The 22799-nt window shown below is 39.8% G+C and overlaps 2 protein-coding genes across 2 annotated transcripts in view; one reads left to right on the top strand and one right to left on the bottom strand.

Moving 5' to 3' along the window:
• The window catches only part of WWC2 (WW and C2 domain containing 2), a 95551-nt gene extending 82020 nt beyond the window's left edge, over positions 1 to 13531 (bottom strand). The window contains exon 1 of the mRNA XM_041479987.1: positions 13118 to 13531. Coding sequence (XP_041335921.1) covers positions 13118 to 13248 — 131 coding nt within the window. The 5' untranslated portion in view covers positions 13249 to 13531. The remainder of the gene's footprint in view (positions 1 to 13117) is intronic.
• Positions 13136 to 22799, top strand: part of DCTD (dCMP deaminase) — a 58777-nt gene continuing 49113 nt past the window's right edge. Inside the window, exons 1-2 of the mRNA XM_041479992.1 lie at positions 13136 to 13211; positions 14266 to 14440. The gene's annotated coding sequence lies outside the window, so the exon portion shown is untranslated. The remainder of the gene's footprint in view (positions 13212 to 14265; positions 14441 to 22799) is intronic.

The following is a 22799-nucleotide window of genomic DNA, read 5'->3' as shown; positions in this document are numbered from 1 at the left end:
AAATTTTATTCACAAACTCAAAACTTCAGAGTCTGCTAGCCTCTGTTCTCTCTTTCAGGAATTCATCAGACCTCCCAAACTGACAACTGTCAGCTAAATACTGCCCCATGAACGATTTTATTGTCTGAAAGAAACATATAAATATTTTCACATGAAAATCAAATGTGTCTCAAGAAAACAGGTAGAATTGAAATATGGTAATGCACTAATACATTTTCTCTGAAATAGGAGAGTAAACATGGATTTTGTAAAAGTTTGTGCTTGCTTTTTTTTATTTTAAAAATAATTTAAAATAAAGACTGTTATTCATCATACAGACTGTCTGCCCACTCCCCTGCCTTCCAAGTTAATATCTGATTTCTATTACTGGGTATATTCTTAGGATAGTTCTACAGCAGATCCAAAGGTCTTAACATTAGAGGAAAAATTTGTCCCTAAATTGCCTCACTTGGACCTTGATGAGTTTGTACACAGCAGTAAGAAGATTATTTATGCTCCTTGATTAGCTCAGAATTCTATTACTTCAGTGTAAACATTCTTGAAAAGACAATAGATCACACAGTATAAGAATGGGCACTTTGAAAGACTTTACCATCCCAATATTCCTTTTTCCCTTCATCATCAAGTGACGTCAGGCTGATTCACAGCCAAAGGAGATAGTCCAAGGACAAATAAAGAGGTAATGCTCTTTGGGTACATCTCAACTGGGAGAAGTGTGGTTTCAGAGTGCTTCCAGCCTCCTGGGCTGCCGGACACTACAATGAAGTGAAACTTGCTGAAGTGCTGCTCCCAGGTCTCAAGGCTGACGTCTGGATCAACTGGTCCAAAAGAGATCTATGACCTATCACAGTTCATGAACTACCGTTCAGGTAACCATGGGACTAGATTTCCAGGGTATGTGCTCATACTTCTGTTTAGGTGCCATCATTCTTGAGTCAGGACCCTTTAAGCTTCTTCCACATCAAAAATTTTTACAAGTATCCAATGATTGCATGCATAAAGTCAAGTACTAAGTTATTATCAAAAATAAAATCAAAATCCTCATCAGGACATCACCACCAAAGCCACATGAGACCTTTCATGGTATCTGAATGTTACTGTGTTCATCATCAGTGCAACATCAGCTTTAAACATTTCTGCAAGTCTTAAACAGATGGGTACTTACCACACCTAAGTAAAAAGAGGGCATTTGGACAAAGTTCTAATGCTGGCCATTTTAAAAAAATTCAAATACAGTATTACAAAATAGCTATTTATGAGAGGTTATCCTCGAGAGATCTGTTAGAAACCTATTACCTTAATAAGCAATGACCTACTACCTCAATAAGTTCTGCCACAAGAAGGGTTCTTTAAATACTGTCATCCCTTGACATCAGACACCTGCAGTGAAAGTGTTTCAGCAATTTCAAGCAGCTGGATGAAGCTGCTTAACTAACTAGGATACCAGCCAAATTCAGAATCAAATAAAAAATAATTTAATTGATTAAATGATTAATCTTAAGTGTTGATTATGGGAACATTACTTCAGGGCATTTTTTGAATTGGTTTTGTTGCTGTTGCTGTTTCTTTTTTTAAAGTACTCTGCATACATTTTTTAAAATACTAGGCACCACAACTTCAGCCAGAAAGAAGATGCATAACAATTTTTCATCAAAACCTGGCTGAAGAAGGGCAAAAAACCCCAAAAACCCCACCCTAAACAAAAAAAAAAACCAAAAAAAAAAAAACAACCCACAAAAAAAAACCCTACAAACAAACAAACAAACAAACAAACCCAAAAAGCCACCAACCAGGAAATATCAAATCTAGGAGGTTCTAAGGATTTTGCATTAAAAATCCCTAACTGTTCTACATTTGTCCTCCAAGCTCACTTTCTTGCCAGAATCTTGCCTGGAAAAATAAAGTTTTGATGTCTCTCATGTATAAGCCAACAGGCCAGCCAGGTCCTGAATGCAAATCAGCAACCTGCTACAGCACAGAAGCCTGTGGCTCATTTTACATCATTCTAAGTCAAGCTAGCAAGCGAGCCAGAACAACCACATAAGCAAACAGGAACAAAAGCAAGAACAAAAACCCATAATTCATATCACCATAATAATTTCTTTTACTTATCAACAATTTATTCATCTTCTAGACCATTGCATCATTAATTTAGCTAACAGCTGCTTAACCAACAACCCCTTAGCAAACTTCAAACTTCAGTTCACTAACTTTCTCTCCAAGAGCAGATATAAAATGAGAGCCTAGCGATTATCAATAACAGAGGAAAACAAACAAACAAACAAAACAAAAAAAACCCAGAAAATAATATGCAGAGTTCAGAAACTTGAAAGAGCATCTGCTTGCTGTGTACTAAATAATCCTGCATAGTCAGCCTTACTTGCTGCAGTAGTGAACCACTGACCAGGCTAGCCTGACTAAAAGGCTTATGGTATTTGTATACTTTCCGGCATCCCATAATATCTCTAGTCATTTAAACACTATTCCAGGAATGTCCTGTAGAGGCTTCAGACGATTATTCACATCCATAGCATTCTACTACTCATTAGAATGACTGTAAATGTGTTAGCAGCTCGTTTCAAACACTGCAACATGACAGAAAGAGGTCATATCAATTCCCTGTCAGATTGCTGCCTTGAATTGCATTCTCTTATGTATGCCCATTTACTCCTCAATGCTTAAGCCAAATATATTTTAAATATTTTATACTTCCATTCCAAATGATCCTTCCTCACACTGTTGCCCATTAAAGCACCACCTCAGCCGGCCACTTTTGCATAAAACATAGCTGCAAGAAGGTGGGAAATATGAAAAACTTTGACAAAACTCCTACTGGCCAGCATCATTAAGACACACAAATACTGGAGAGAAGACATGGATTTCTGGGGTTTCTCAACATGTCTACATTTCAAACCAATTAATTAACTAATCCATAAATTAAAGGGAACACTGGAACTTACTTCAGAAGGGTGAAATTGGTGAAATTCAAGTCAGACTCTCAGAGATCACATCATCTGAGGACTATGTCGTTTTCTTAATCGTACTCCAACACTGTGGACATTCTGATGCCAGTTTTGTCAGCTTGTCACCTCATTCTTGAATGTAATACTAAATAGTTTTGTGTCTTAAACTCATACCATAACTTATTTTGTAAATCTTTCTGAGAAAAGTCCATAGCATTCCAAACTAGAACTTATTTCCACTGTACAATTCCATCCAAACTAAAAAGGAGGGCTACATGCAAGTCATTGCATTCACACTTACAGTCTCAAGCTACAAAACACCCAAAATACCATTTGAGTCAGACCCTGCACACAATAAAATTTTCCATTACTGGGAATGTAACTAAAATAAACCTCAGAAAAAATACAGTCACAAATAACATTTTCAAGGTCACAATTTAGAATTTATTACAAATTACTGTACAAGATGAGGACACGTTAAGACAGCACTAACAGAATGAACTGAAAAAGACCTGATTTTTCTTTTCTGTAACATGTGACTACACTGAATATACACTGGGTCTTGGGAATAGGGGGATCAAATTTGGATGGACAGTGGGCTTAGGTACACACAGGAGTACACTCCCAAGAGTACACAAAACCACTATCAAGTCTCATAGAGCCCTTAGGCAGACCATGACTTCTGTCACAGTTTTAACAATAAATTAAGAACACAAGTAGTGTGTTAATACATTTCTACTGAGAAAACGCTTCCTATATGAAATTTGAGCTCCTGAACTTCTGAAGTCTCCTGAGTTTCTCAGGGAAGACTATTTTTACCATCTCTCTTCAAAAATAATTTAAAAATAAAAGTAGATTATTTCATGCTCTACCAAGTAATAATGTATACAGAGATACCTCAAGCTGGGTATTCACAGTGCAAAGCAGGACAGACAAAATGTCTTAAAATTTAAATCACGTCCCAAGTAACAACACACATATGACAATTGAAGTACACTTGAGTGGTGGATAATCTATGAAACAAAAATGTCACTTATTTCACAAGGAAACTTGGTATCACTAGCATCTCTTATGAACCCACCAAAGACTAACTAAATCATAGTCAAAGAACCCTCATAAGCAGTAGTGACCACAGTCCATTCCACAGAAACAAAGTCCATTAGGTATCACTAGATGTTCTACTTTTCCCATTGCCTTCCCAAAACTAAGAATAACATCCAAATATTCCCTGTGTAGTTCATCTCCCAGCTGTTTCAGCCTTCCTGCACTATAAATCATTCTCCACTGACAATTGGTCTCTGCTGTGTACTTTGTGGAACAGAACCCAAAACCAGCAACCCCTTGGTCAGGCTCTGCAAGAGTCAGGCTACAGTCAGAATGGCTCAAAAAACATGAATCAAATCACAGGATGACACTGTAATCACTTGCTAAATAACAGCACTTTAAAAATACAGTTATTTGGCTAATAACAGCATTTAAAAAATCCACCACACAAATCTGAATCACATCTCTGATGCAAACTGTTTTTAATTGGTTTTCTAAGATTAATTAAGAGTTTTCACAGAAACATTTTGTTAACATTGGTGAAGAGGCAAAACGTTTAACTCTAAATAGACATTTTTTGCATAATCAATAACATACGCATTAAGAATGAAGGGCTAGGTTTTCAGTAAGAGCACTCATTGCAGATCAGATCATCATGGCCTCTCACAAGACAGACATTTCTGGGCTACACTGCAGTTTAACCACTGACAGTACTAGACAAAGGAAAAAAAACATCCCGTTGTTTCTCTATCAAGAATAAATAAATGTCTTTCCTTGACAATTTTCTGCAGTCCATCACAGACAGCGGGTAAAGTTAAGATGCCCACATTTTCAGGCAAAGTGGGTCATATGTCTTCTTTTGGAAGCGCAACGGGAACGATACATCAAATACCCTGCCCAGAAGTGTCCTAGCGAGTGACAGGCAGAAGAGACCAGAATTGCTCCTCCACAGTGTGATCCCAATAAAAACACTGCCATGCAGCTATACGACAGGGGACACCTGTGCTTTGGTCAAACCCATCTCGACAAGATGGTACTAAGACATACGCCTGCCACTTAGCTAAAAGGCAGGCGACATTCATCATGCATTGGACATATTTTCTGCCATATGGCATGATGTGCTTGTACACAATTTGCAGACTATCAAAAGTTCATCTGCCATATGATTAAAACCAGCCCCATTCCCAGGCAGACATTCCCAGCTCTATGAGGGAGGTAAGCTCCTATGGCCGAAGGGCCAGGCATTGAATCAGAGTAAGAATTCTTCACCGGTCTGATCTGTAAGCCTTAAAATAAGCTTATCTGGACAAGACTACAGTTTAGCACTTATTTTAAAAAGAAACAACAGGTGTGTAAAATACTATTCCTTTACGAACAAGGAGAAAGTTGGTGTGTCCTCACAGAGCTTAGTTAAAATACAGATTCTCCTAGATCTTTCCCCCTATACCAATAGTCAAAAAATACTTATATTTCTAGATATACTGAAAGCATGATTACCAAATCAATCAGCATATTATGGAAGGCATTCCAGTAGGTTGTTATTTTTTGCTTTTCAAATAAAGATTGAAGTTTTATTTCACAAATTGAGAAAAATAGCACAGACATCAAAGCCGGTCCAACTTGAAACATTGTATTGCACACAGCAAGAGTATACAGAAGTTCAAGTTTGCAGTCCCAAGATAATGTGTCTTTACATACCCACACAATTACTTTGAATACAATATGTATTCAGAGTTGATGAAATAAAGTTGCTTTTCTTCAAGTACAAACAGTATCCAAGTTCAAAGGACAGCATCTGATCTTGTTCTATAAGATGCAAATGATTGTTTCAGTCAATAGAATAAACTGACGACAGACTGCCTCTAGCCCACAAGTCCTAACCAACAAAAAAAAAATCCAAAAGCCAATTAGCTTTTAAAAAGTACACTTAAACAAAGGGGGAAAGGAATCTCTCCCCCAAAAAGTTCTTTTAAAAACAAGAGTCAGAGATTGACTTCATCAGGTAGGAACTTCACCATCATTAACGGTTTTGCAAAGGAAAAAGTCACTGGGAAGAGCTACAGTCTCCATCAATTCTAAATATGTGCTATTTAAAAGACCCAAAACCTACATCCACAATGCAAATCCCTTCAAATTTCTGAACAAACACAAAAGGAAAACTGTAACCAAGGTATAACTTCCCTTTTCAGCCACTAGCTGCCCCTTCCAAATGAAGGACAAGTCAAGCTGTCCATAAGATGATGACCTCAAATGCATGAAGACAAATGGCTCCACTTTGCTTCACAGAATAAGACATTAAAAATCTTGGATTACACCATCATTCTGGTGAGACACTTTGCACCAGAGCATAAAACACATTTTATGAAAAATTAGGAACTAAATGCACCAAAATAAAAGATTTTCTTATCTCTTTCATAAACAGTAGAAATTAGCTATTCATAAGCATACTGTCAACAGCAGCACATTCTCAAAAAACAGCTTCTAATTCTGCAACCACACAACGACAAAATTTCTCTTCAACACAAGCTTCACAGCAACAAACTTTTAAAAGGTCAGTAAAAAATTCTGCAACATCATAAATGTTTCTTGGTTACAGAAAACATATTTAGGATGAGGACATCTGTGACAGTTTTTCTGCTGACTCACCCAGCAAAGATGAACACAAAGACATGCACAAGAAAACAAAGGAAACACCCAACAACAGAAATGGACACCTAAGACAAGAGTTCCATGGCAACTAGGATTGATCTTCATCTTGATTTCTACAGCACCATTCTCCCCTTCTGCTCCCAGCTCTGGACATGCCTCCTGCCTCACACTAGCATTAGTACCCAGTCAGCAACACAACACGCTGATTCTGCTGGAAAACAACCCTAAAAAACAATGGGGTTCATTTTAGCCAAATTGTCTCCTGGGCTCAGTTTTGCTGGCAGAAGGAGGACATGTAAGCAAAACCATGCCAGTTTGGAGGCTGCATTATCCTCCTGGAATACTTTTCTACTCTCCTTCCAGGTAGCTTAAATCCATAAGAGCTTAAACACCACAGCATAACAGTTGTGGAATCTTAGCATAATTTCTATTCATGCCTTTCTGAAAGTGTATCACCATGGAAATATTACTGTATGTAAATTTTTGTTTGTCCATTTTCAATATTTTCATTACTTCCAGGACTACTAGTCCAGTTTTCAGTCACCTGTGTGATGTATAAATTGTTAAATCACAGATACCTGTAACACCTTTTTAGGCTAAAAAGAAGAAGGTAGCAAAAAACCAAAATAAAGCACTTCTCACAAAATTCAACTTATCTGTTGATGTTACAAACATTAGTAAGTGGAAGTAGAGAAATCCTCTTATCTTATTACAATAACCTTAGTATCATGCTCAAAGCACAGAATTTTAGCCAAAGAGTTGACGACTGGTTATTTAACTGGAAAAAAAGTCAAGAACTCCTAATGCAATCTGTACAGATCTCTAAAGTCATAAATAATTTTTCATATTTGATTTATATATTGACTCTCGCTATTTTCCTTCACGTGTACAACTTCTCATTAAGTCTTATGTTGTGCATATTGTAACACTATTTTGTAAGTCAAGATAGATTTTAATCAAAACAGTTCTAGTAGGCAAGTACTACAGACACAGGTCTGGATAAACCACAGCCTATAGCACTTGTCCCACCTCACATACCAGGTCACAGTTCTTGGCTGTGACCAGCAGTACATACTTTGCACACATAAGCAAATAGTCCACAGCATTTCCTGACTTCTTAACTTCACATGCCCTGAGATGAAAGACACAGTGCAGCTCTATCACTTCCAGAGAAATAAAGAATAAAAGCGTTATCTCGGAGTTACCATAGCCATTTTCACTAATGCTAAAATCAACAACACACAGCCCCATGCAAATGACAGACTGGTTAAAAAACTCACATACACAATCACTTTGTATTTTAACACTGTGTGATGCTATCACAGTTATAGTAGCACTGCAGTATTAGAATTCTGCTTTACACTGGATAAACAAATGAAGATGTCAGAACTTCAGACACAGCTAGTCTCTCATTACATGTTCAGTACTTGCATGATGGGTTTTATTTTGAATAAATATAGATCAATTAAGTAAAAGCAGTCCTCAACCTGTCACTGAAATCAGAATGAGATACTAGACAGTTTCACAGGGAGCATGCACATTCCTGAGCAGCCAAGGAGGCAGAAATAAATTAGGTGGAATTGGGATAAAAACCAGCAAATGATACTACAGGATGAAACAGGGAAGAAAAAGATATTTGGGGAAAAAATTGTTGCCCTATCTCACTACAGGATCATTTCAAGCTGTACATCTTGGAGTGCCATCAAAGGATTCTCAACTAATTTTTCAAAAGAGCAAGTTGACCATTGCTTATTAAGGCTCAAATGTCATAAAGTATGTTGAAACAATAATTTAGAAGCTCCACACCATCAGAACATGAAAGCCTCATTCCCTCCTCAGTTATTAGCAAACAAGGGAAGCGAAGATAGAAAGGGAATGAGAAATTATATGAGAAACCAGTGATGTTTTGCCATTAAATTCATTCTTAGCAAGCAGTAGCCTAAAGAAAGGCTATTATCAGGTAGTTGCTGCAGTGGTAAATGATCAATGTTGAGGTCAGCACTTAAAACAGAATTAAGATCAATCCCTTGCAAACTGTAATAACTAACACTTATTATTTTATTCATCTGTCACAGCACAGCTTTCTTACATGCATTAAAGAATCAATCCAAATGTATTTTCGAGTCTCTGATGACGCCTCTCACCATGTTATTTCATTTCTGCTAGCCTCTTATTCGCTATCTTTAATGAGCCCTGTGTCTTATATGACTCCTGTTTCTGCTGTGACTGAAAGTCTTCTACCATGCACCCCTGAGCTTCAGCAATGTCCAGGAAAGAGACAGGATGAAAGTCCCCCTGCCTAAATAACTTCAGTATCTTCAGTCCTCACAGTCTCTGCTGTCACAAGACAAGAGAAAGCAAGTTCCAGTGAAAAGGTAAGGAATAAACTGCCCTTCTTTTCTATGGAAAAAGGGCAAATGACACTTAATTGCTGAAACCTAGTAAATTTCCCAATTCAGACAAATCCAGAGCAAGTTACAAAATCCCATGCTAAAACTTGTAGTGTTTTCACCTCCCCAAAAGATGAGAGCAGCAATGGAAACTGCATTGCCTACTCACAAAGCAAACTCTTTCACAATCTCTTAACTTGTAAAGTTCTCTGGTTTTCTGACATCCAATACTTCTCAAGCACTTTCTTAGTTATACAGTTAGCAAGTACTCTCGAAACATTTTAGCAGAAGTATACTATAAACTATTTCAAATGTACAAATGTATTTTTAAAAGATTTTAGACCTCAGTGGAAAGTGAAGTGAGAACAGAAAGGACAATTTTGTTTTCATAGCATCTCATTCCTTACCACTGACAGGAGTGGGACAGGAGTGCAGATAAAGATTTAAATGAAGATCACTCGCAGATTCAGAATTTGTGATGCAGAACTCATTATAGGCAAGCTATTAAAAAAACATCTGTTTTGAGTCAATGGTGATCAGCAGTGTGCACTGGACTATTTATTATGTAGAAATCAAGATAAGAGAAGCCCTGAATTCACAGTAAGAAAACCAAGTATCATTCAACTTCTGAAAAATTCAGATTACTGAGATTCCTATCTCCCATTTCATTCCTCCTTGGTGTGTTACTCTGTTGGTTCCACTAAGGAATATAACAAACATGAGGCCTACTTAAAATGTGTTGAATGATGCAAAAAAAGAATTCTCCTTCTCAAATTCCTGTCCCACCCAAGCCCCTATTAATTATCAGAAAAAAACCCCAAAGCAATACTTTACAATTACTCAGTATTCCAAGAACATGAAAGAGTTTCAAGGGAACTTCAAAAAACAGTATGCATTCCTCTAACCCTTTCTCCCCTTTTCATCTGCTTCAACCTCTTCAGTCCATAGTTGTCTTTTAATATTTTTGTCAAGTAGTAGGAGGACAAAATTCATACTTTGGGCTATTTCTCTGCTTACGATAAGCCAGTTCCAGAAGAACTGTCATGACCAGCAAGTTCTCAGCTTGTTGTAGCTTGAGAGAGTCAGGAACAGAGAAATTAAATCTATATATTTCGTGACTGAAAATGTTGCTACAACTCTCACATTCTTGCCTTTATGTCTTTCTGTCTATCTGAATTATAGATCTTCAAGTTCAAGTGGCCCTCTCTTTTGGGCCACTAACCTCTAAAACAAATCAGCACAGAAGAGTGTTTGAAGAGAAAAATCACTGGTGAACATTGCAAAACATTAAAAACCCCTGAGCTTCCACAACACTCCCAAAACACAAGCTAAGTCACTATTGCCCTTGAAAGTGTGAGATTCTCTAACATCAGTGGGACTATTCAGATGCATAAAGTGGGCAAAACTGAAAACTGAGTCCCAAGCTTGAAGGTGATGTTTTTTTCTGCAGTTGTACACAAGGCTATAATTGTATTAACAGACCTGCACCACCTAAGCAGTAACAAATATATGTTCTAGAAAAGAACATGAGAAAAAATATTTGAAAACACAAGAACCACAAACACAATTTACCAAGAGGCTTTCAAATATGGCATTTTCAACTGCCCTCTTATTTCTAGATGTGAATATTTTAAACCAGTAACAAAGTTCCTAACTGTGCTCAAATACACCTGGTAATTTACAAACATATGGCTAATGTCTCAGAGCACTAGTCTTCAGTATTTGTATCTTCTAAATCAAAGAGGATAAAAATTATTTTAGAACATCAAACATGACTTTTCTATGTAATCATCCAGGGAATGCAGTGTAACAACAGCAGAAGGAATACTGTCAGTAAAAACTTGTCTATTTTACACTTGCTTTACCAATGAAATATTTTAGAAGCCTGTGTACTATAATATTCCACAGGTACATCATGAAAACTTTATGATCTCTATGAGATAAAATAGTTGGGGAAAAAGAAAGTCCTAAAGTATCACCAGACAAGTCAACATGCTTTCAGTCTTTATAATTCATTACCTTCATTTTGACAATTTATTATAAGTTTTAGAAACTACATTAATCCAGATTTTATTGTATTGACAAACTTGGAAAACCACTTTTCAACTTTTCTGACAGGAAGCCCAAATAATGTTCTGTGTGGTTTCCAAATGCATATTCTCTAAATACACGGAAGATAAAACTGAATCTAAAGCAAAATTATCACAAGACTTTCACGAATTTCTTATCAGCTTTTCCAAAACAAGTCACCAATATAAATACAAATACTGCAAGCTGCACATCAGATGGGCTTGTCAGTCTCTCCTCCATGCAGGGAATTTAGCTTCACAGCTGAGCCATGTACACTAAAGCATGGATTCTCTTAAGTACCTAGGGCAAAATCCCTTTTTGTTTGTTTTGCATGACTGACGCAGGTTAACAATTATTTCAAACACTACTCTTCTGAAAAGGTCTTTATAATCTGTAATGAGAACTAAGGGAGTAAGCTCTCAGGACTTGGTTTCCCTTTCACCTATAAGGTATTAATGAAACAATATTTATCCTATTCCTATAGGATGGCAAACACACAACTGTTATGTCACTGTCTACTCTGTTAATGAGAGTGAATTTTAACATCAAATATGAATAGTCTTGAACTTTTCAAGACTACAGAAGGTATTAAATTAAATTAGTAGTATACTAATTGAGGCAGTATTACAAGTTCATTCCATATCACATTTTACTTTACCTCAATCATACTATCATCTATTCTGCTTTGAAAACATACATTTAAGGTCTAAAACTGAACAAAAACATATCCACTAACTCTAGAGACAGTAAAGACAGAAGTTTTATATGCCTGTATAAAAAAAATCACCCAAGAATGCCAGGTGCAATAAATAACATTGTCCTGTATACCTTATCACCTCACTGATATTTACAAGGTAATTAACATGTTGTGAAGTACAGAGGAATTTAAGCATGAAGTTTGCCACCACTGGAATTTGCTGTTATAGCAAGTAAGACTGAGCAGCAGGCCTTACACAGCACATGATGCTCGTCAAAACTTTCCTCTGCAACTTGCAACCAGCAAGCTTCGCCACAACCACCTTTTCTAAGTTCTCCTGAGAAATATAAACCAAGGCCCTCATTTATAATTCAGTGCTGCTTGTTTCATAAATTGATAGTGTCTTTTAGAAGTTGGTTTGCTTTTGTTTTTTTACCTAATAAGACTGTACTGTTTCCAGTTGCAACACCGTATTTCATAATATGCACAACGTTTTGGGGTTTAATTACTTTTCAGCACCACTTCGGACAAAAGATACGTTTTGCACTAGGTATCCTGCGCGCCTGTGATCCAGCCATTAAAAACAGTCATTGAAGCCGAGGCACAGAGCCAGCATCCGTGTCCAGCCGGCAGAGCTGCCCCGGGCACTCCGGGACGAGCAGCCTTCGCGCAGGCTGCTTCACTGGCTGAAGCACTTCCACAGGCTGAGTTTTGCAGAGCTCAGCCCCGGCAGGGGCAGCGAACACGGCGGGCTCCGGCCGGCGGGGGCCGAGCGGATTTGGGCTCTCTGAGGCCTAGCGAGCACGCGAGGCCTCCGGCAGCCCCGGCTCCTTCCCCGGCAGCCCCGCACAGCGCTCCGGGGAGCGGGGCACACGGGAGGGCCCCGCGCCCGGGATGCTCCGCCAGCCAGGAGGGGGGAGGCGGCCCCGCTCCGCAGCGCCCGGGGGAGAGGGAGGGCGAGGAGCCAGCGCCTCCGGTTTGGGAGGAACTCGCAAACTTTGGTACCTGTCGGGAACTCCCCAAATGCCAGCAACCCCCGGCCGCTCCCAGAGGAACTCTACCGGCTTCTCCCTCCCTTCCCGCCCCAACACCAACTCACGCCACAGGCTTAGAAACAAGCCTGTGCCCGTGCCTGCGGGAAGGAGGGCACGGCGTGCCCGGCTGCAAGCAAGGGCTTCTCCTGCCCCCCCGCTCCCCGTCCCGAGAGGGGATCCTCTGGCGCGCCCCGCGCCCGTCCCTCCCGGCGGGGCCGCTCCGAGCCCACCGCCCGCCCGGGCCTCGCCGCCTCCCTGCCCGCGCTCCACCTGTCCCGGGGGTCGATCCAGCTGGTCTGCTTGGTGTTGTGGTCGATGTAGAAGACTTTGCCGTCGTAATCCCTCGCCTCCTCCCAGCCATCGGGTAAGGGAAGCTGCCCATTCCCCGCTTTCCTAGGCATGGTCGGTCGGCGGGGGTAGCTGCTCCATAGGGACAGAAAGAAAGACGGGAAGCGGGAAAAGCCCCGACCCGGGCCGGGGAAGGGGCCGGGAGCGGGGGCTCGCGGGAGCCCAGGGAAGCCCTCTGCCGGGTCTCAGTCCACCATGCCCGGGCTGCCGCCTCGCCCGCGCCGCGGCGGCGGGTCAGGGCTGCCGGCGGAGCCCAGCTGCCGTCTGGGCGCGGGGAGCCCGGCTGAGCCCCGGGCGGCCGCGGCCGCCGCTCATTAGCATGAGATTAGCATCCATCTCATCTGCATGCACATTCCTCCCGCCGCATTCCTCAGGGTTAACCCTGGCCGCGCTGCCCGCCGGGCTGGGCCGGGCAGGCCCCGGCCGCGGATGCGGCGCGGAAGCGTCCGGCGGGGCAGCGCGTAGGGCCGGACGGCGGGCAGGAACGGGGGAAAGGCTGCGAGAGGGGCCCGCCTGCTTCCATCGAGCTTTGCCCGGGGGCTCGGCCGGCGTGGGGGCAGGAGACAGCCCCCCGCGGGGGACGGGCGGTCTCGGGGCGCTCCGGCCGCGTCCCCGCAGCCCCGGCCCCGCGGTCACCGCCGCCCCGCGGGGAACAGCAGCGGCCCGGCATGAGGGACACCGGCGCGTCCCATTCTTTGTCTGCCAACTTTGCCGCGGCCCTGCATCGGGTGACGCAGGAGGCTTTGTCGCGGGGCATGTCCTGGCCCTCGGAGCGCGGGGAATGTGCCCCGGGAAAAGGCAGCTTTGCCGCTGCCTCCATGCCCGGAGTCGGGACGGTGTCGAGTTCCCTCTCCCAGCGGTTCAGGTTCCGCCAACCTCCCTTCGCATCCTTGTGAACTCTTGCTAAAGTCCAGTAAGGTTCAAGGGTTCCTGAAAAGGACCTTGATATTTAAAATAACTGAGTTCAAAATTTAAATACAAATAGGAACCCCTCTTTCACCATGGAAGTACCTAAACTAAGTGTCTTTAGTTTTGTTTTTGTGTTTCTTGCTTTGGTTTTTTTATAACAGAACCACCAGTGAAGCATATGTGTACGCCGCGGGTGCCCTGGACTTGTGGCCTGAAAAGCAAGCAGCTAAGTCGCATTAAGTATAGACACCAGGTGTGAGTTACTGAGTGTTTATCTCTCATTTGCTATAGGAGAAGAGTACCCCAGGCTGGTTACCATGGTTCAGCTGATAGAAGGTAATTTAATGAGCTCTATTAATTTGCATGTGTATCTGATTCCAAGATCTGGCACCAGAAGTAGAGCATCAATGGGGGAATATGACTCTTTAGGTTAGCAGCTGGAACTCCTAGGTAACTTAAGTCCCTGTTTCCTAGAATGTTTTATTTCTTTTTATTTGAAGTTACTGGTTTTAAGTAACAAGATTTTCCTGGGAGAGGGAGTCTCAAACCCAGAGCTGGTTTTGTGGTGATTTTTTTGTTTGCTTGTTTTTTTGTTGGCTTTTTGTTTTGTTTTTTTGGGGTTTGTTTTGTTTTTGTTGTTGTTGGGGGTTTTTTGCTGTTTTTTTTAGGGTTGTTTTTGTTTGTTTTTGGGGTTTTTTTAATGTCTGTTTATCTTCTCCATTATAGCTTTCTAGTATTCAGCTCTATAAATTATTCTTCTTATTAAGTACACTTATTCTACACTTATTAAGTACTGGACTTATTCTGTGCATAGCAAGTTTTTGGATTCCACTTCAGAGGCCACATATCTGACAAGCACTGAAGTAACTCATTTGCAGCTATCTACTTTTGGGTCTGCTCCTAAATAGAAAAATGTACCAGCAAGATATTTTTTAAATTTAGCTAATTGCCAGTCTGGTACAGATAAGAACTGCATTATTTTAGTCATTCTACTTATTTTATTCTGCTGTCTTGTCTCCAAATGACCCATATGCCTCCCTCCTCCAGACTTTTTTGAAGATTTTGACGTCTAAGGTAATGTGCAGTGAAACTGTACTTCGTACATGAAGTAAGGTCCTGGTAGTTACCAGTGGAGAAAAACTGAGCTGTGCTAACTTCTAGATATCCATAAGAGTTGAGCTGCTTAGGGAATGCAGCAGGATCATTGCCTATTAAAGAGACAGATGCATTTCTTTTCATTGAGGATATTGTTTCAATGAGCTTTTTGGCTTGTAAGGGCCTGTTTTCTTGTCCAGCAGTAAGAAACCGTCCCCACATTTACCAAGCATTTAGTTTGTGTCCTTTTAAACAGTCTACTCAATTTTATAATTTGTTTATAGGAGTTGCTCTATAGTGAGAAATTACATATGGCAGTTGCGGGACAGGATAAACTGAATTTCTTTTTCTGTTTTAAAGTTCATTTTGCATTATCAATAAGACATTTCATTATGTAAGTTGATACAAATCTATAGAGGATATACATTTCTTTCTGAAACCAACTGCCAGTTACTTCTCTTTGGCATTAACCAGGAGCTTTTATAACAAGCCTTTTATATAGCCTTTTTCATCTTGAAAAAGTAGGCCTGTTATACAGCAGCACTCCTGTACTCCTAGTCCCTCAATAATTCACACAAAAGGAAGAATAAAATTAGAAAATCTGTAATATCAAGACAAAACTGGAACATCATTTGTGTCAATACTTCCTCTGAAGGTAGTCACAACACCTGAGGGAATGCTCAGTTCCTACTCTCTGTCACCACCAAGGCAAGCAGAACCACATCTTTGATTATTGGTCAGATGAGATCCACATGGATGTGGATCTGAGTTATAACCATCTTTACCTATGTAATACTTCTCATAAGAAGACAGCAATATTTTAATTCTCATAAATAAATGGAAATTGTCGTTCTTAAATAAATGGAAATGAATACACTGAAGTCATTGCATAATTGTCTAATTTTTATGTATATGCTTGTGTGTCTATATACAGATGTGCTTACACTGAAGTATAAACTGCTGCATGGTGTTAGGCTCTCCCCTTCCTCCCTCTATTTTCCATTATTTGAGTACTTCATTGTGTTTCTATCCATTGGTAGAGTCTACAATCCAAAATGCCAGTTTAAGACTACTTAAGCATGACAGTGCTTGACATCAGATGGACAAAAAGTAGGTGTTATTTGTGTAAACAGACCTTTAATATTGCCAGTGAGAACGTATGGCTTTTTGAAGGTATTTTTTCAAGTATACCTCCTGTATTTCAACTGATAACCTGCCTAGCATGTTGTGCTGACATTGTCAGCTGACAGCATACCACAGATTGTTTGCCTTAATTACATAAGCCAGCATAGTTCAGAAGATGTAAGCATGCTTTATTCAAAACACAGAAGGGTTCCTATGAATGAGGTGTCCAAAAGCACAGAACAATCTAGCTATGGCATGATTTAAGTATCTGTCAGAAAATATGATAAATAACAAGAGGTAGTCAATGTGAAAGAGCTAATCATTCCTATCTTTTGCTTTGCATATGCATGTTTAAGTGGCTTGAAGAAATTCCCGTGGTAAGTAGTGCATAAAGAACTGAGCTAAAGGAAGTTAGAATCATAACTGTTTTGTGTTAACTAGAAGAAAAAATGTCTATGTGAAAATTGAGAACACAAGTATGGAAATGGCTGTATCCAAAGGAGGTCTTCAAAGCTCTATACTTGCATCCTGTCACATAACAAGAAACATACCCACTCCAGTCTTTGCTAATGTAGTTAATATCCTGGTACTCTCCGCTTGCTTCTTCTTTCATAATAAGGCTGTCTCTGGAACAGACTGTGATCAAATAAACCTGTGTTTGTACCTTGTCCTTCCTTAATAGGAGACTCCCTTAATTTGATGATCCACTGGAGTGTCATCCCTGGTGAAATGTACAGCTGTTACAGCTCTGACTTGTACTATCCACAAATGGCTCTGAAGCAGGAGCTGCAGCAGTTTCCCTGAAAATTTCCATAGTTCAGCTTTTTGCTGCTTGCACACAGATTTTGAGTATAGAATGAATTGTGAAGTATGGCAACAGAATTAATTTCTAGAAGCATCTGACAAAAATATTTGAAAATATATATTGGTTACACTGGGGTTTTTTTTGAACACTTAAACTGCCAAATATCTTCAGTGAGTCTGACTTCTGTCACATGTAGCTACTGTAGAACTCTAAAAAGTAATCAGTATTTTCAGCATTATAAATATTTGTTAATTTAATAACAGTGAATTTTATCTGACAGCTATGTCTTCAGAGAAAAAAGCACACACCAAAAAATTCTCCCATATGCAGTGAGATTTTTAGTTTTAAAAAGTGTTTTAAAAGTCCTGCAAAGAAAAACTGTATACATGCATGAGGGAGGAAAGGAGGAGGAGTGCTGCTTTTCCTGTTGTCAGCTTCTGATGCATGTATATATCTGACAGTAAAAGGTCTTTGTTTCTGGTTGAATTTATGATGAAGGTCTGCAGAATCGATGGAGCCAGATAATGTTTATGCTCATCCAGCTTTTCTTGTTATTCCAAAGCCTGCTCTATCCACTTACATACATTTGAACAGCTTGCTGCGTAGACAGTTCTACAAAGATTTCCCAGAGTATCAGTGAAAAAAGACTATGCCAGGTTCTGCTTCAAATTAATATACTAGCCCTTTTTTCCCCAGAATTTTGGCCTTTTTTTGTCTTTTTTTTTTTTTGCTTTCAGGCATGTATAGGAGAAATTACTGAGCAATTACTTGTTTTCAGTCAAGACATACTATGAATCTGAAAGTAAGCACAGAGAATGATTTTAAATTAGTGTTAGTTTGATTAAAAGTTTAGAGTAGAAAATGAAAAGTTTAGAATGGAAATTATGTGATATGAGCTTTGCCTCAAAGTTAGCTGTGGAAATATGAGCAATGACTTCATGGTAAAAGCTCAAACTCACTCCAAGCCACTCATTAAACTGACTTAGCATTCAATTCTGTTAACTCTGATTCATAATTCATACTGCTGAAATTTCTGTGGACAAAGAGAGGAGAAGATGGAGAATTTTGGTTGTTCCAAAACCCCTAGGACTGATGAGGTCCAAATTAGTGTCTGATGAATATTCCCAAAAAATTCTTGATGCAGTCTTGGTATTAAACCTCCCATAGTAACAGTCTCACTGTATCTTTTGTGTATTTCTGATACTTGTACAAACATTTAGGTTTCCTACGTTTTGTCATATCTGTGGAATTACTCTGTGTATTCACTGCTGCATAATGGCTTTGGAAAACCACAAAGCATGTCTGATTAGCCAGGAAGGGTCCCAAGAGCCTGGTCTTCTCTTTTGGCTGCATGTAAGAAAGAAGCTGGCCAGCAATAGAGGATTACTGCTCATTGGCATGAAGGGAAGGATGGAGGAAATTCTCAATAACAGCTCCTTTGGCAGTGAATTTCTTGAAGTATTTAAGGTGTTTTATGTACTATTATTCAAGTTCACAGGTTTACAGAGCTAATGCTTTTAACAGTCCCTCTCTTCTGTTGCAAGGAGTTAAGTGTTCCCACCTCAGCCAGAAGAAAGCACTTAGTGTAAATTTGCTGTGTTGTATCTAGGGGGGGAAGCAGACAAAACATGAAATGTCATGTTTTAGCAGTAGCATCCTGAAGTACATTTCTTCTGTGTATTATCCATGCACTTTCAGGAACTTTTCCCCTTTTACACACTTTTCATATCTCTTTTTTCCCCTCAAAAATGCAGTTTCTTTGCATGAATCTGAAGTATTTTGATGCCTGACTTAGCCAATAACAAAGGAATCTCGATCCTATGTTATTGCTAAGTGAGGCTAAAAACCATGCTGCAAAAATAAAATCAATCTGTGCAAATTTTTAGCAAAAATGGAACTGATCCATCAATACTATGATTTAGCACTTCTAGACTGCTAGAGATGTTGCTGAATTGTATGAATCATTCCATGGCAATTTTCATTCTAGTCTGGTTGTCCAAAACCCAGAATCCCAATGTTTGCACTTTTTGGAGGATTGAAACTATTTGAAGAACACAGCATGATATTATTATGTCCACTTTTCAGTGAGCATCAAAAAAAGAATTGTGTTAAGTGACATGATGGAGTAAAAAATACCTATATGAAATAGAATAGGTATTAGAATGTTGGGTGCTTTCAGCTCCTGAACTGAATCTATTGAACTGAATTATGTCAATTTTATGATTTCAGTACGTGGTCTCACAAATCCTTGGGATAAGCTTTATTATCACTAGAAAAGAAATAATTCATACAAACATTCATTTTTTTGGTATCTTATTCCCAGGTAAAATATGTTAAAAAGTTATTAATTTCATATGGTCAAGCATGTATTATGAAATGTTTGTGTCCACATATAAGACACATGACAATATTTCAAGTTCTCTCCTTTGAATTTCTTTGTGGAAAACATCACAAAAGCATAAATTCTAGTTAGCTGCACTTGTGTTTTCATAAATGAAACACACTAATAAAGAAACAGCTTCCCACACCATAAAAAGATTACACTGAGCAAGAATTTTAAAAAATATTTTGAATCTAGTCAAAGTCTGCAAACTTTAAGTATTAAATAATACATAATCCTTGGGGTATGAAATGTCAGAACTGTTGCTGATTATCATATGTTCTGTAAAGGTGAAAGCAAAAGGATATGTAGTTGATGCTTATACCAAAGGAGTCACAGGATTATGGGATGATGGAGGTTGGAAGGCTGTCACCTGGAGGCCATCCTGTTCAATCTGATTACACAGGGCCCCCTAGAGACAATTGCCCGGGATCATGTCCAGGCATTCTTTTTAGTATCTCCAAGAATGGAGATTCCCCAGCCTCTCAGGTCAACATGCTCCACTGCTTGGTCACCCAACAGGAAAAAGGTGTTTCATGATGTTGAGAGGGAAACTCCTTGTCTCAGTTTATTACCATTTCCTGTGATCCTGTCACTGAGTACCACTGAAAAGAGCCTTGCTCCATCTTCTTTGCATCCTCTCTTCACGCATTTCTGTACATTCATGAGATACAACAGAGCCTTTTCTTCATCAGACTCAAGATTCCTACTCACTCAGTCTTTACTCATGTGCAAGGTACTCCAGTCCCTTAATCATACTCGTGTGGTGCTTTGCTGAACTCTTGCACAGGGAAGCCCATAATTATACCCAGCATGCCAGATGTGACCGGTGCTGAGCAGAGGACAAGGATCACCTTCCTCAGTCACCTTGTATCACCAAGGATCACCTTGGCCTGGAGTGTGTACTGGTGCATGAAGTTATTCCTCCTCAGGTACAGGACCTTGCTTTTTTTTTTTTTTTTGGTGAACTTTATGAGATTCCTGTTTGCTCATTTCTCCACATCTTTAAAGGGTTTAAAGATTTTAAAGATTGCCTTTTAAATCAAACATACCAAGCCAAAGAATCTGCTGAACTGCAAACTAGCTTCTTGAACTGTAGGTCAAAGGTGCCCTGGCAAGCAAGCGACTGGATGTTTGGAATCAGTGGTGCTTTGCTTTTAGTCTCTCTAGACAATCAGGAAAAGTGATAAACTGTCTCAAGATTGTTGTCTCTACAGCTGTCAGTGGTGTTGTGGACATCATCACTCGTAAAAGACCTTGGTTCTTCTATGTGACTGTACAACTAAATATGCCATGTTCAGTAATTGGAACAAATTGAAGTGTGAGGGGGTTAACATAAAGAAGAAAAATGGCGTTTTCAAATACTGGTTCAGAAATTCTCTGATCACTTAACATGGGCGCCTTTTTCCCTCAAACATAAATGTGAAAGAAGTGCAATACTCTTATGCAGCAGTATGCTTTCTGCTCCAGGAACATAGAAACAATAAGTTTGGGTATTTCTTTTAGATTGCATAATTAGGTCTTCCACCCCAAGGAAATAAAGTGGAGCATATCTTCAAAATACAGAACGAGGTACAACTTCCACCTAGTTTTACCCCCTCTACTTAAATCAGGATTCATGGTGATTTTTGATTTATCACTGATGGTCACTGGGCCTCCCAGTGAGTACTGTCATACCTATATCAACCTTCATGCTCCCTTCTCTGGAGCATCCCCACACCCCCACTTCTTGGAAGAGTCTTGTAAGTGGCTGTGGTTCCTCTGTACCGGTTGCTGTGCACAGGCGGCAAAGGACCATGCTGCCAACAGTGACATCTGCTGTTCGAGTCAGTGACTGGGGTTGTCATTTAAACCATTCCACTCAGCCAGAAAAACAGAGTCAAAGCCAAAACAGGAGTTCTTAGCCTGGGCTGTGCTCGGGAAGGGCGCTGAGTGAAGGGCAATATGCTGCACATCCTGCAGTAGCCTCAGAGCAGCGCCAATAGCCACTCTGGCAGTGAGAGCTGGAAGAAGACTCGGTAGTTCCACAGAGTTAAAAAAGCATTTGGACAACACTCCCAGATGCATAATGTGATTCTTGGGGGATATCCTGTGCAGGGCCAGCCGCTGGAGTCAATGATCCTTGTGAGTCCCTTCCAACTCACTTATTCTATGACTGTAAGAAGCAGCAACTGGAGACTGAGGGCTGTTGACGCCTTTCCCATTGGTGTGCCTTCTACACTATTTTCAGGGAATGAGCTGTTCTCTAGCTACATATAACATTGCTAATCACAGGTGCCAAGATGCTGTTACAGAAAACAAAGATCTGTCCAATTAAAACCAGATTTTTAAAATTTTAGATTTTAAAATAGATCATGGGCAATCTAACACAAGATTGTTTTGTTTTATTTTGGATAGAAGAGGCAAGGAAATACCCTGAGGCAAGGAAGGAGAAGATGAGTTGTTTATGAAAAGAGATTTTCTTGAATGAAGTAAATCCTTAAATCATGTTTCAGAAAACAAAAAATAGCACAAACATCTCAAAAGCACATATATGCACATTTTGTGTCCATAATACCACATGAAAGAGTAATGCTTTTATATATTTATCTTCAAGAGCTCTTTTTTGATGTATCAACATAAATGAAGAAAAACTGAAAATAGATAAAACATTCCCAATGTAGTGAACTTGCAGTGGTGTTCTTGCCCATAATCCTATAAGGCAATAAAGAGAAGATAATGGTACACTGCCTTTTAATGCAGCAGAATTTACAGTAACACATTCACAGTATTCCACATCTGTGCAATATACTTCTCTAGCAGTCTCATTTTAATAATATATTCTAATCCATTAAACTCACTCTGGTGAGCTTGCAGTGAACCATGACATTTCCAAATCAAAGTAAAATAAAAAACCAAACAGACTGCAGAGCTAAAATTCTTTTTCATAACCTTTTACTTATTTACAGAGGATTCATATGTTTAAATATACAAAACCATAATGACAGAATAATTATGAGGTTTTTTCATGTCATATTTTTTGAACCCATGTCAAATACTGAACTGAAGGACCTGCAGAAAACTAAGAAATAGCAAAAATGAATAAAACCAAAGCCAAGCTATGATGGATGAAGGACAAAGGGTACTGAGCCCATCAAAACTTTGTTTTCTCTGCTGCAGTACCTGAGAGTTGATACTTCTGCAGCACCAAGCAAAGTCCTGCTAGTCCAGTAATTTCAATTCTTAACCTGATCCCATATTCCAAATGGCTTCCAGCCTGGGTTCAGCGCAAATAGTGTCAATTCCAGGAT

Source organism: Pyrgilauda ruficollis, unplaced genomic scaffold (assembly GCF_017590135.1).
Source record: "Pyrgilauda ruficollis isolate IOZ18807 unplaced genomic scaffold, ASM1759013v1 scaffold5, whole genome shotgun sequence".
NCBI classification, from domain to species: Eukaryota; Metazoa; Chordata; class Aves; order Passeriformes; family Passeridae; genus Pyrgilauda; species Pyrgilauda ruficollis.
This window is presented reverse-complemented; position numbering and strand designations above follow the sequence as displayed.